This window comes from Fringilla coelebs (assembly GCF_963513975.1).
Source record: "Fringilla coelebs genome assembly, chromosome: 8".
NCBI lineage: Eukaryota > Metazoa > Chordata > Aves > Passeriformes > Fringillidae > Fringilla > Fringilla coelebs.
In genome coordinates this window covers 17,288,894-17,301,865 of record NC_140066.1, presented here as the reverse complement: position 1 = coordinate 17,301,865, position 12,972 = coordinate 17,288,894, and the positions used below count along the sequence as shown (strand labels likewise).

The 12,972-nt window shown below is 44.1% G+C and overlaps 1 protein-coding gene across 2 annotated transcripts in view; it reads left to right on the top strand.

Moving 5' to 3' along the window:
* The window catches only part of TLL2 (tolloid like 2), a gene marked incomplete at both ends in the record, with an annotated part of 82,455 nt that overhangs the window by 57,186 nt on the left and 12,297 nt on the right, over positions 1 to 12,972 (top strand). For both annotated transcript variants that reach the window (XM_084209907.1, XM_084209908.1), the window contains 5 exons: positions 2,837 to 2,952; positions 4,841 to 4,947; positions 7,744 to 7,856; positions 11,287 to 11,432; positions 12,358 to 12,553. In XM_084209907.1, coding sequence (XP_084066033.1) covers positions 2,837 to 2,952; positions 4,841 to 4,947; positions 7,744 to 7,856; positions 11,287 to 11,432; positions 12,358 to 12,553 — 678 coding nt within the window. The remainder of the gene's footprint in view (positions 1 to 2,836; positions 2,953 to 4,840; positions 4,948 to 7,743; positions 7,857 to 11,286; positions 11,433 to 12,357; positions 12,554 to 12,972) is intronic.

Sequence of the window (12,972 nt, the reverse complement as noted above, 5' to 3'; positions counted from 1 at the left end):
CTTTACCAGAGGTTATTGCAGTTCAGAACATATTAGGCAGCAAAATAATTAGAGATTTAAGCCTACTAAACTTTTTTTTCCAAATACTGTTGTTCTGCTTTGGTTTTTTTATCTTTGCATCAAAATTTGTACACAAGTTGTGTCTTAGGAGAAGAGGTGCCATGTATTTAGTGACGGTAAAATCTTCTGCTATTTGAATCTGTAACTTGGAAGGTTTTCTTCCTCTGCAAAATACAAAGCAAAGGGGTTCAAAACCAAAGGACTTCATGTGTGTGTTCAGGCAGGGTCTGAACGAGACTTTAGGATGAAGACACTTTGTTTGGCAGGCAAGCTGAGGATTTTAGGGTAAAATGCAGCAACATAATTCAGAAGTTGAGTGGCAGATGGCTTCCCTTTTACAAAGAGAGTCTCCATCTGAGAATACCTAATAATATCTCCAAAAAAAGAGCTAGTATGGTGGAGGATGAGTTACAAGCATGCACTGGAATCAGCCAGAACAACTGCTGTGTTTGTTGTAAGAAACAGGGCTCTCCAGCTCATTAGACTGGAGTTCATGTGCCTGCTACAGTTAGGGCTTGCTTAGCTTGTCCATTCTAAAACCCTGCTGGTTTAAATTGCTCGTAATTCCTCAAAGCTTATACCTGCTGGGTTAAAGTTAGTGCCAAGCCAGGTGAAATCAAATGAAATTTGCTGAAGGAATTTCTTGAAGGCAAGTTGCAGTCTGCTACATGGTAGTTAATGCTAGATTTGCTATGGCTGCACAGTTGAGGATTTGATGACCTCAGTGACTACGAAAGCTTTAAAACAGCTCATCCTGCTGTCTGATGCTGTGCTAAAGGAAAAAGGCTTGTGTAGCTGTGCTAATTGTGCAGGAATGGTTAAACAGTATTGAGAATGGTCCTGCATTATGTAATATCCTCCAGTTCTCTGGGCATTTTCAAAAAGATACAGTGTACTAGTAACCAGCTGATCAGCTGTGAGTGCCTATCACCCAACTGCTTCATTTACAAATGAGTTTTGAAGCATTCACCTTACTGCTTTGCTTTTCACCCCTGGTCCTTTCTACCTGCTCAGTTTCTTGGATCCCAAAAGTGCTGAACAGTTGTTTTCTTGGACCTCTTGTCTTCTTTGCTCCTCAGTGGAGTACAGTAATATTGCGTTTTAGGGTGCTCTGCAAGAGGTTGTGCTCTCCCCACAAAGATGCATTGCTGCCTGTCGTGCTTCCCCTGCGCTGCACTGCACTTTGCTGCATGCTGCAAGGCCAGCCTGGCACAGTGCAGGGGTAGTACCTGTTCCATAATTACAGGGTCTTACCAGTCATTGTGTAATTGCACTCTGGGAGAATTAAGTCTGGCCTGTTGGAAACCTTCACTATGGCTCATCTGAGAGGCAATAATCTGCTATCACTGTGCTCATGTTGTGCATGCTTCCTGTGATTTTGAGCTCCCTTTATAATTTCATGCTTGTTTAAATAGATTTTTGAGCGGAGAAAAAGAACATTTATTTATCCCGGTGAGTTGTGGATTGGAATTCCCTATTTATTAAAAAAAAAAAGTTAAAAAGCTCCTTTCTGTGTCCCCACATTTCTTCATCTAGTCTGATCTGTCAAACTGTGGATCAAACTTCCTTAGAGAAATTAAGAAGTGCCGGACTCCTCCTCCCCTGCTTGAACGTATTACACTTTTTCAATGGAACCTGTCTCCTTTCATCTCCAACTGCACACCCAGCCATCTAAATGTAATCATGGCTGCAAAATTATCCTGTGATGACATCAAGGAGAGGAACAACCCCTGGCATTTCCATGAGAAAGGGAAGGCCTTTCAAGGATGTTTCAAAGCACTGCTGCTCAGTCAGGGATTTTGGGGGGCTGCCTCGCCATCTCTGAGCAAACAGAGTTCCAGGTCCAGTGGAGCTTTATAATATCACTTGGTTGTGAAACTGGATAAACAACTGGGAAGCAGGCAAGGCAAGGTCCCTGCTGCTTGCAATTGGCATTTGGATGTGTCTGGTGGGCACTGTCAAGGAAATGGGAGCCTTGATATTTGTGGTCCTCCCACCCAGCCGGTCAGGTGCTCTGCAGCTGTGGATGGTCCTCCTTGTTCCAGCTCAGCCATCCTGTCTCAGAGAACAGAACTACAGTAGTCACAGCTTTTCCAGATGTTGGAAGCTGCAGTTCCCTAAAGGATCATATGCATGTGCATATTCTTTGCTTCCCAAAAGTCGCTCTGGGATCTACATTTCATCAACTGCAGCAGGCCACAAAACAGGAAGTTGAAGAGCAATGGACTGCTGTGCTCATGTTTTCTCCTGTGCAGTGTAGTGGACAGGAAGGTGTTGGGTAGCTGAAACATGAGGGTGATGGGACTTTTGTTAGGATGTTTTAAGCCCAAGAAAGACAATTTACAATGGTAACTAAGGAGAACTTCATTGAGCAGCTTGTAATGAAGTGAAAACAGATTTGCTGGCAGCAGTGTGGGGTTGCGAAGTGGGGTGGGGTTAATACTTTGCATTTGATTAGTGAATGAGATATTCCTCAACTGAAACCTGAAAGTGCTGGCATGTGGAAGGATGATGAAGGAAGAAGGGTTCTTCTTTAGTAGCTGTTTCATCTATGCCCTTGCCCTGATCATCTTCTATCCCAGAAATTCTGACACATTTCACATCAGCCCTTCGGCAAGGCTTCAGGTGGTCAGTGACCTTTGGCCAGTGCCCATGGTGGGTGGGCACTGTTGGAGTACCAGCAGCAGCCTGCACAGAGCAGCCATGAGCAGTCTGGTAGACCCTGATGTCTTTCAGAGTCACTCCTTTTTGACAGGCTTTTTCCCTTCTCCTGCAGCTTGTGGAGAGACCTTGCAAGATTCAACAGGTAATTTCTCAGCCCCTGGCTTTCCAAATGGCTACCCCTCCTATTCCCACTGTGTCTGGAGGATCTCGGTGACCCCGGGGGAGAAGGTAGGTGCCACAGCAGCACAAGGCATACTCTGCACTTCCCTCATGGGAGGTTTTGCCTGTGATGGCAGTGTTAGAACCTGCCAGAAGATCTCTGCATGCCTGGCTTGCAGGAATGGAGCCTGGAAAGGCTCCTGAGCACCACTCAGGAGAGAGATGGAGTCAGGAATACATGATTTTGGGGAGAGAAGTGGTGATGCCGAGGCAGAGCCCCTCACATATCTGGGCTGTGTGTTGATCTCTGATCCTCCCTCTCAGTTTGAGACTAAACCCTGCATGGACATTTCCTGCCACCTGTTAGCTTTGGCAAGCACACATTCCAAAGCCAGTCAGATGAGTTAGATAAAATGTGCTGCAATCTGGGGTCCTGAAGGGAGCTGAGGAGCCGTGAGTGACATCTGTGGCCTGCCCCTGTCATGCAGGCATAATGTCCCTGTCAGGGAACTCCCACTTCCCGCCTGGAAACGCCAAGCCCCACTGCACATCAATCACCCACCCTGTCCACTTTCCTCCCAGCTCCTTTTGTTTTATTGATCTTCCTGTAGAAATGAAATCTTTCCTTAATCCAGCAACCCCAGCCCTTCAGGCCTGTCACGCCATAGCAGGCTGCAGGAATGAGCAGCCCACTCCTTGGCAGAGTGACTTTGCTGAGCATCACCCTCAAGACGCGCTTAAGGCTCAGCCTCGGACAGAGAAGCGCAGAGCTCGTTTGTTTTGCAGCAGCTGCCTGGCTCCAGGAGCTGTTTCTGTCACCTGCCAGCCCAGTCCCATGCCATGCTGAGCTCCTGCCAGCAGCTGCAGGGAGAGCATCGCTGGGGCGAGAGGGCAAGAGCTGTCCAGGTTTGACAACTGTGGCACCGAGAGTTTCATGGTGTCACTCTTACTATAAACTCTCCCTTTGCTTCTCAGCCTCTTCAGAGTGGTGCTGGGAAGGACCCAGCATCTAATTAATGCTGAAGCATTAGTGTTGAAAAAGGAAATAAAGAATTGATTTCAGATTAAATGCTTCAATGCCGTCGTTGGTGCAAATTGTTGCACAGAGGTGTTAGTTCAGAACAGATATTGGGCTTAGAGCATGCATATGCACAGGAACAGATGAATCTCCTTTTGCTGTCTAAAGTCAGAATACTGCAAAAAATATGAAAAAAAGTGAGTGGCATCATTACAGATTGCACTCTGCACACCCAACCAGTACTTTGGAGGAGAACATCCATTTTAACATAAAGACCTTTCTGTGACTATGTTCAGATTCTGGATGTAAATTAATTACATGGGTCAAATCTCACCAGAACAAAAATTCAAGTACATGCCAACGGTGACCTCCATAGGTGACCTCCCAGACCAAGGCCAGTGATCCATCTTAGAGAGGAAGGAGACGAAAATAGCATTAAAATGACAAGTTCTGTTTGTTAAAGCCAGTGAATGCAATTGCATCACAGTGATGGTGTGAGTTTGATGGTCAGAATGTGGAACCTAATTAGCAAAAATTGATATTTCTTACACATATTTATATTCAGGTATAGACACCAAATATGTGTGGTTTGTGACAATATCTTTCTGTATGATTTTCACATTACTCAAAACCAAAGGGTTTAATTTTAAAAATCTGAACTGGGCTTTTTTTTAAAGTAACATTTTAGTAACTGAGAAGTATTGAATTTGAATTACAGAATTGATAGTAAAGGCCTCTCTGCTCTCATATACTGTCGTGATTTCATTAAAACACCTTGAGAAGGCTTTCTTTTTTGAGAAAAGGTGGTGTACAAATCCTGCAAATGGCCCAGCTATCTCAGGCAGCTCTGTAGTGAAAATGAAACATGAAACAATCTGTAGAGTCTTCTCTTTAAAGTAACTCCCTCCCCAGAGAGAAATGTGCACTCTCTCCTTTCAGATTATGTTAAATTTCACATCGATGGACTTATTTAAAAGTCGCCTTTGCTGGTATGATTATGTGGAGGTGCGTGATGGCTACTGGAGGAAGGCTCCATTACTGGGTGAGTAGCTATTTCATTTTAATTGCATTTTGTGTATTGCGCTTGATGCTTTGGAGAGTGGGTGGGGAAAACAAACAGAAACAAACTTTCCTTTGCTTGGAAGGATCCTAGGTCCAGCCCGTGCACTGGCCATCCCTTAGTGTCTCTCTGCAGAGAGGTTGGTGTGCTGTATTCCCTCCCAATGATCCATGCTCCAAGCCCTGTGGTCATAAAGGCTTTATTCCTTCCTTTTCCAACTTGAGAAATGAGGCAGGGAGGGAAGTGAGCCAGGGCCCTGGCTGGGACTAACAATGTAGTCTCTGGAGTTTTGTTATTGCTCTTTCCTAAGTCCAGGGAAGAACTGTCAGGCAGTCAGAATGAAGCAGCTGCACAGCTCCTGACCCGAGCTCCTGCCATTATTTCTCATGAATTTCTGTTTACAAATACACAGTATTTGTACTTTGAGCCTCTGTAGTCCTAGCAGGGAACTTGCTAGACCATGCCATGTCAAGTTGTGCAAGGACTCCAGTCTGCTTCTGCTCTCTAAGAAGTGCAGCTCCCCTGTGTCCTCCCTGTTTCTCTGCCTCCTGCTATCATAACTGCAAGTCTTCTGTCACCTTGAATGGTTCAAGAGTCCCACCTGCTTTGCCACTGCCTCTGATCTTGACCTCATCCCCTAAGCTTGGTGTCCCAAACATGTAAAATGTGGCACTGCAACAGTCCCTTCTGCCTAAAAGGAAAGAAGCAATCAGGTTTGGCATCATCCCCAGCTCTGTTAGAGATGCTGCACCCCATGCTGCTCAGACTGGGCTAGTGAGCATTGGGTAGGAGGGTTTAGGGAGCTTTGGGTGCTCTCCTTGGCTCCACTGGACATCCTAGCCCTTGTACCAGGTGAGGTGCTGAGGCTGAAGCCATGCTGCTTCCCAGGTTTCAGTGGGCCTCCCTTTCAGGGCAGTTGGCAGCTGGTTTTACTCTTTACTGCCTATTTTGGGGTTGGCAGCATATACTGCTGTTCTCTGCTGCATATGTGTCAGGTAACATTGCTCCAGCAGCTGCAACTTAGCTCCTCGTTATTTTTTTTTCTGCTGAGTAATTTAAAGGTACTTCAGAAGCCAAGCACCTCCCTGTCCCCCTAGTGCAGGTGGACTTGGGAGTGTTTCCATCTGGAAGGAGACGCTGCCTGAGTGGCCGTGGTTCCCGCATGGGGCTGAGCCCATGAAATTAGGTCAGAGAGGCAGACAGACAGCAATTCAGCAGGGGGTGAGGAGGGGGATTACTGTGAATTGTGAAAGCACGGGCTTCTTTTGGAGAGAAAAAAATACATGTGTGCTGCATATTTTCCCAGGGAAGTGTGTGAAAACCCAGTCTTTAAATGGTGTATAACTTTTTATGAATGGGCCCTTTATCACACTCTGAGGAGCTTGCTCGTTCTCGTTCCTCATCTGTGTTTCCTCTTCTTGACACCCTTGTTAAACTCCGAGGCTAAATCCAGGAGGAAGTTGCTCAGTGACCCTAGAGGAAGAAGTTTTGCAGTGTTGATGCTGTTTTTAGCATCCCCTTTGGGAGTGGAAATGGGGGATGCTATTGATATGCTGCAGGGCTGTCACACTGCCCCAACAGCACCGGGCAGGTTAGGGGCACAATAGTAGCTGAGTGAAGCTGGGTCCAAGATAATATTTGGATGGGTGACTCTGCAAGAAAAAAAAGCTGGTAGTGAAACTGCCATTCCCAGCTAGTTAATGGGGAATATGATGCTGTTTTGAAAGTAAGGCATTAACCAGGCTTTTACTCAGTGGAAGTTGTTCAAAGATGCCTTTGCCTGGTGTTGGAAGGCCAGGATCCCTATCACTACTGTTCTGACTGAATTCAACCTGAAGAAGTGCTCTTTGCCTCTGTCAGATTCCAACTGGGATTCAGTTGAACAGGGTGCCAAGACCATGTTGAATTCAGTGTATAGCCCTGCTGGTGTCAGCTGCAGTGAAAAACCATGTTTGATGTTTGCTCTGCGCAAGCTCCTGACCCAAGTGCAGGTCCCTGCCTATCAGTGCACACTTGGTGCTTGCTCTGTTTCTCTGAGGAGCTTCTGGCTTCAACAGAGGAGCACCAAATTGGGGTTGTTGAGGTTGTCCAGGCTGCAGATGCCATCTGCAGCTGTTCTGTTTCAGGATTCATTCCTACTGGTAAAATTTGGGAGTTTACCAGTGCTGGTACATGCCAGAGAGCTCAAAGCTAGGGCAATCATGGAGCAAAATGGCTCCTGGTCTTTTTCTCTTGAAAGAAATTAAATGACTGCAGAAGTTTAACTGGGATTTGTGGAACAGAGAATGAGATAAGTGATTTTTTTCTCATCAGCATGGTCATGTCCTGCCCCTGGTTCGACTTGGAGTATTCGCTCCTGGGTGCAAAGTGCTGAAGGAGTTTTCAAGGCTTAGCAGGTGGAAAGGACATTTCCTAATGCCACATCTCTAGAAGGAGAGGGGGCTGCTTCCCCCCACCGTGGTAGTGCGTTTGCTCAATTATGTGATCAAGACAAGAGCCCTTTTGAATTTACCAGGGCAATAGAGGCTTCATCTGTAACTGGATTCTGCTCCCAGCTGAAGAGATCTTTAATTCACTTAATAATGCAAAAGAATATGAATAATGAAGGGGGGGACACAGGAACTTTTTCAAAAGCACAGCTGATGGGAGTGAGAGGGTGTTTACGCAAGCACACTCCTTTACCAAAGACTCTGCTTCCCAGAGCCACAGGTGCCCATTATGCTGTGCTGTTCCTCAGGAGATTGTAGAGATCTTTATTGTTGCTTTCTTGCCTTCTAGGTAGATTTTGTGGCGACAAGATTCCTGAACCAGTCATCTCCACGGACAGCAGGCTGTGGATCGAGTTCCGGAGCAGCAGTAACATCCTGGGCAAAGGCTTCTTTGTGCTCTATGAAGGTACAACCCTTAGCAGAAGGCTGCATTGTAGGGAGTGGATGGAGCAGGATGCAGGGGTTTTATGGGATCAGCAGAAGTTCTGCTGTGTGGTTAGATACAGCTATGCCCTTGTTTTTATGGGAATTGGCAGACTTTGTGGCTTGTTTCAGTAGACAAGGCATGAATTTTCCAACTGTATTATCACATTTTGAGGGGCACAACAAGATGGGAACACAAAGGAATAGCTTCCATACTTAGGCCAGGTTCTGTTTGGTCTAAGCAGCCCCTGCAAGCAGCAGTGTATGGAGCAAGAGTTTCTTTCAGTATTTTAACAGGCAAAGTTCTGTTTGGGATCATACATTTTGTATCACTTAATGCAGATTGTCTTGGGGTGGTTTTGTTTGTTTGGTTGAGGTTTTTTTTCTCAAATTCAAAGATTAGTCTTTTGTTTCTCATTTGTAAGTTTTACTTACAGAAAATTGGAAATTAACATGTCAGATCTTCTACAGGTCAGGTATTTTAGAAACTTGCATAGCACTGAGATGATGAAACAACTTCAGTGGAAGAACAATACTACCACAGTCATTAAAAATCAGTAACTTCCCGTTTCCATATATGCTTGGTTTTTTTGCAGTAATGATTCTAAAATGTATTAAAAGCCCTCATTGTTTTCTGGGCAGCAGGCATTTTTTTTTTAAAAATACCAGTGTTGTCACCAGTATTGAGGTTGACTGTATTGATACCGACATTGCATCATCTTCTTTCTTCAGCCACAGGAACAAGCATAATGCTGGAAGCCCAGTGCCCAAGTGTCCCATAAACTCATGAATAATGATGCTAACAGAGGGAAGTGAAGCAAACATGGGACTGTTGGGGAAGTGCAAATAAAGCATATGAGGATTTCACGGCAGTTTGGGGCTAACAAATCTCTTTCACAGGAGAAATATCTGGTTTCTGCAGGAATTGTTGCCCCAGAGACAGAAGTAGCTTGCTTGATGCTGGGTTTTTTTAAAGATCTCCTCTGAAAAGCAGCTGTTGCCTGGACCATGTGGTTTGTAACTCCCCATTTATAGTAGTTTGTTGGAATTAGAAGTGATCAAATTAGTGTGTATGGAATCATCCTTCATATTGCCAAATGGTATTGGAAGAAAAAAAAATTTACATTGGGTGCATTCCAAAGTCACTTTGCAAAGTGACCTTGTTTTCCCTTGACAATTTCCCATATTTTCTGTTGATTAATAAGTGATCCCTAAAGATTCAGTAATAATGAGCTCGCTTCACTTGATTTTTGAATAGAGCAACTGAAGGTAGAATGTGCATCTAGTAGTCAAACAAACTCCAAGTTCATATTTTCCTGCCTCTTCAAGTGTGGCTTTTTAAATAACCCCTTCCTGCAAGAAATTTCCCATTGAAAGGCTGTCAAATCCATGGCTTTGCCTTAGAGCAAGCACTGAGTATGACTGGTGTAAACCAGCTTGTACTACAGACACAGTGATGGCTCATTGCACAGCTTCATTCTTATCTCTGGATGATGAAGGGAATGCTTGAGCATTGGATATCTCAGCCTCCTCTTGTCAGAACAGCAGGTAGAGAGATTATCTACATGTCTCACCATAATTTATTAGCTGAAATAGGAGATTTTCCAAAAGTCTTCTTTAATCCCTATTTCCCTCTTAGGCAAGTTCTGATAATGTCTGGTTTCTTTTGCCCTTTGGAAAATGGCTTGCTCAGGTGTTTTGTGACTTCTGTGCTTAAGCAATAAAGGCAGCTTTTATTTCCAGGAGGGATTGCATATAAATGTTTAATTTTCTGTCAATTTTTGTCCAAAATCTTTCTCTGATGCTGTTAGTTCCTCTTTTTCTTTTGACCTCCTCCCTCAAATTTAGCACTGCTTCTCTGTCTTCTGCTTTAGTGACAGTGTATATGAATGCTCATGCATCTGAACTTTTCTGGAAACTGTGGGTGAGGACTGATTTTTGGGCTTGGATTTCTCCAAGTCTTGGCCCTAAAGTTTTCAGAAGATGGGAGGAAAGAGGCAGAAGCATGCAGCCACATGTTGGTAGAATTACTTGATCCTAAATGACAATTTATGTAGTGAAAGTGTCCTCTTAGTTCAGTCATTCTGTTCCCTTTCTTTCATGAGATTTAAGATGGGAAGATGTTGGTGGTTCTGCCCTCCAGAACTGCTGACAGCCCCGAATGTGCCGTCATTCCGTCTGCTCGGGCTCCATGCGTAGATGTTCTTTCCATTTTGCAGTAAGACTCTTCCAAGGATAGTTGATGCTCAGCTGTGTGTCAGTGTGAACTTCTGCAGTGGATGGAGAAAATGTTATTTGTTGGCTGTCAGTTTCATGGCTCTTAGAAAAAAAAAAGTGCTCTGCTCCTGAAGGTCTCTTCTGTTGGGTGGGGCAGGCAGTTTTTTAAAGGGTCCTTCAGAGGTTTTCTGAAGCACCACTTGTAGCTCTGGATATATGAATCCAAATTGCAATCAAAATTGTGCTCTGCAGCACAACCTCTGAATTTTTGGGTGCAACTTTTTGGTGCTACTTTAGCACTGATTCTGTAAGACAGAGGTTAGCTGCACTAATGAAGCACTGCTTTTAACTCTGCTACATTAGCAGCTTACAATGCAAGACCAAGACAGTGTTGCCCAATGCAAGCAATCTGCAGGACACTACATGGAGACCCATATCTGAATTGCTAATGCAGTGCCATGGGGGGAGAAGCCAAGGGTGAGGATGGTGATATCTGGCAGGTGTCATTGCAGTAGCATCTCTGTTGCACTTTCTGCTGGTGCTTTTTTGTTTCCTTGACTTTTGGCACAGCCAAAACATTCATGTGTTTTGTATGTGTGTCATGGGTAACACAGGTTTTAGCCTGTGATCTTACTTTCATTTCTTACAGAGTCTTGCAGACAATTTTGCTGAGCTGCTGTTGTCTTCAAGATATTCACTAGTTTTGTATTAAACTAGATTTCCATTACATTTTCTCTTTTGGTATTTAAACTGACTCTTATATTTGGCAGTAAAGCTTAATTTTTCATGCACAGCAGTCAGCCTGAAAGTCTGGTGATGAACAACTCAAGTTGTGCTTGTTAATATTGCCATCGTGTGGCTGGATTAGATTTGCAACTTCTCCCCTCTCCCACACCCTCACCCCCAGCTTTTCTTGGTTCTTAGTGCTGGTAGCAGGTTTCAAGCAGATATGAGGGTGAGCTGGAGTATGAATAACACAAATCTCTGTCCAGTGAGCTCACCTTCTGAGGACATTAGGACAGCGAGATAGGAGGCACTGTTATAAGACAAAATGTTTAAAATATCTATGACTTGTGTGTTGCCTTTGTATAGTAAGCAATACTGAAACAGATTGGATGAGAAAGGTGTATATGGAGTGGGCTTTACCTAGAGAGAAACTTGCAATCTCGTGGGTTTGCTGTTTCTTTTTTATGAAGCTATTTGTGGTGGAGAAATACACAAAGATGCTGGCCAGATCCAATCTCCCAATTACCCAGATGACTACAGACCTTCCAAAGAGTGTATCTGGAAGATCACAGTTTCTGAGGGTTTTCACATAGGAATCACCTTCCAAGCCTTTGAGGTGAGAAATATCATTGCATATTATATTACAGATATTATTTTGCCTCTACAAACCATTTAAAATGAAGAAGAAAGTAAAAATAATAGTAATAATAAAAAAATTATTTGTCTATTTCAGAGTACTATTTACCTTACCAGATGTTTGCCCAAAGATTTTGATTTTTGAAATTTAAAATATGCTGAGTTTTCAAAAACTGTTACTTTAGACAGAAGGAATTAGAAGGAGCTCAAAAGTGTTGATGATGTTAGATAGGGACTCATGAGTCCATAAATTTTCACTCTGGTCAAATGGAAGTAAATGGTCACAATCAAACCAACTCTTGTTGGTGTCACTGGGACTTGTCAGATTGCAGGATGTGACTCCCCAAAGAAACAATATGTTCCCAGATGGCAGACAGACTTTGAAGAGGTCACAACAAGTTTTCTTCTCTGGTTATAAGATGTCTTACACTCTTAGCTACATGCCAGTCGTCAGTCTCTGATTGCTGATGTTAAGTCACAGACAGGAGTGGGCAGGACCTTGGCTGGTGCATAAATCTCATCTATCCCACAGGCTCCTGTGGCTTGTGTACACTCACCACGCTTGTCCTGTAAAGGGCTGACACTACTACCTCACCATAGCCATTCCTTGAACCTTTTTGTTTGCAGTTGTTCTGCTCTGTTTCTTACAGCTTCTCTTGCAGAAGCAGTTTGTAGATGGTCAGGTACTGGGTTTCATTGCAGGATAGCCACAAAGCAGTGGCAGAACTGAGATGTGCCTAGGCTCAAATGCAATTTGAGCTGCAGAAGAGCTCGGTGTCAGCCACAGCAAGTACTTAGTTGTAGCCAGTTGTCTGGGGAGCCGGTCTGTGGCCAGTCTAACTGTGTCACTAGCCTGGCTGAAGAACTCTTCCCAGTGAGGGGCAGACACACTTTTCCCGCTGCAGATTGAATGGCACGATGCGTGCTCCTACGACTACCTGGAGATCCGAGATGGCCTCGCTGAGCAGAGCCCGCTCATCGGCCGCTTCTGTGGCTATGAGAAGCCAGCAGACATCAAATCCAGCTCAAACAAAGTATGGATGAAGTTTGCATCTGATGCAACCATCAATAAAGCAGGCTTTGCAGCCAATTTCTTTAAAGGTATGTGATCTAATACCTCTCACAGTCAAAGCTGGGGACAATTCATCCCTTAAGCTACTGCCATCCACAAATCAATTCATTCTATTTCTCAATTCACACGTTATCATTCTATCTGCTTGTACTTAGCATTTTTTTGAATGCTTGGTTTGCAAATATTGAATTTATGTACAAATTGCTTTGAGACTGTAGAGGGGTTTGATGCTTAGGCAGAAACACCTTCTCCCTGATTAGGACAGAAATCAACTCTGCTGGGCTGGTGTCAGCATAAATGTTGCACAGCTGGATGGAATGTCACCTCCATTTAGCCATAGCAGAGGACACTGACATTTTCAAAGTACTAATACTGTACAAGAAGTGTTAAGAACAGCTCTCTGCTTAAGTTCTATTCCAAAAGAAACTTCTGGAGAGAGGGTAAATCT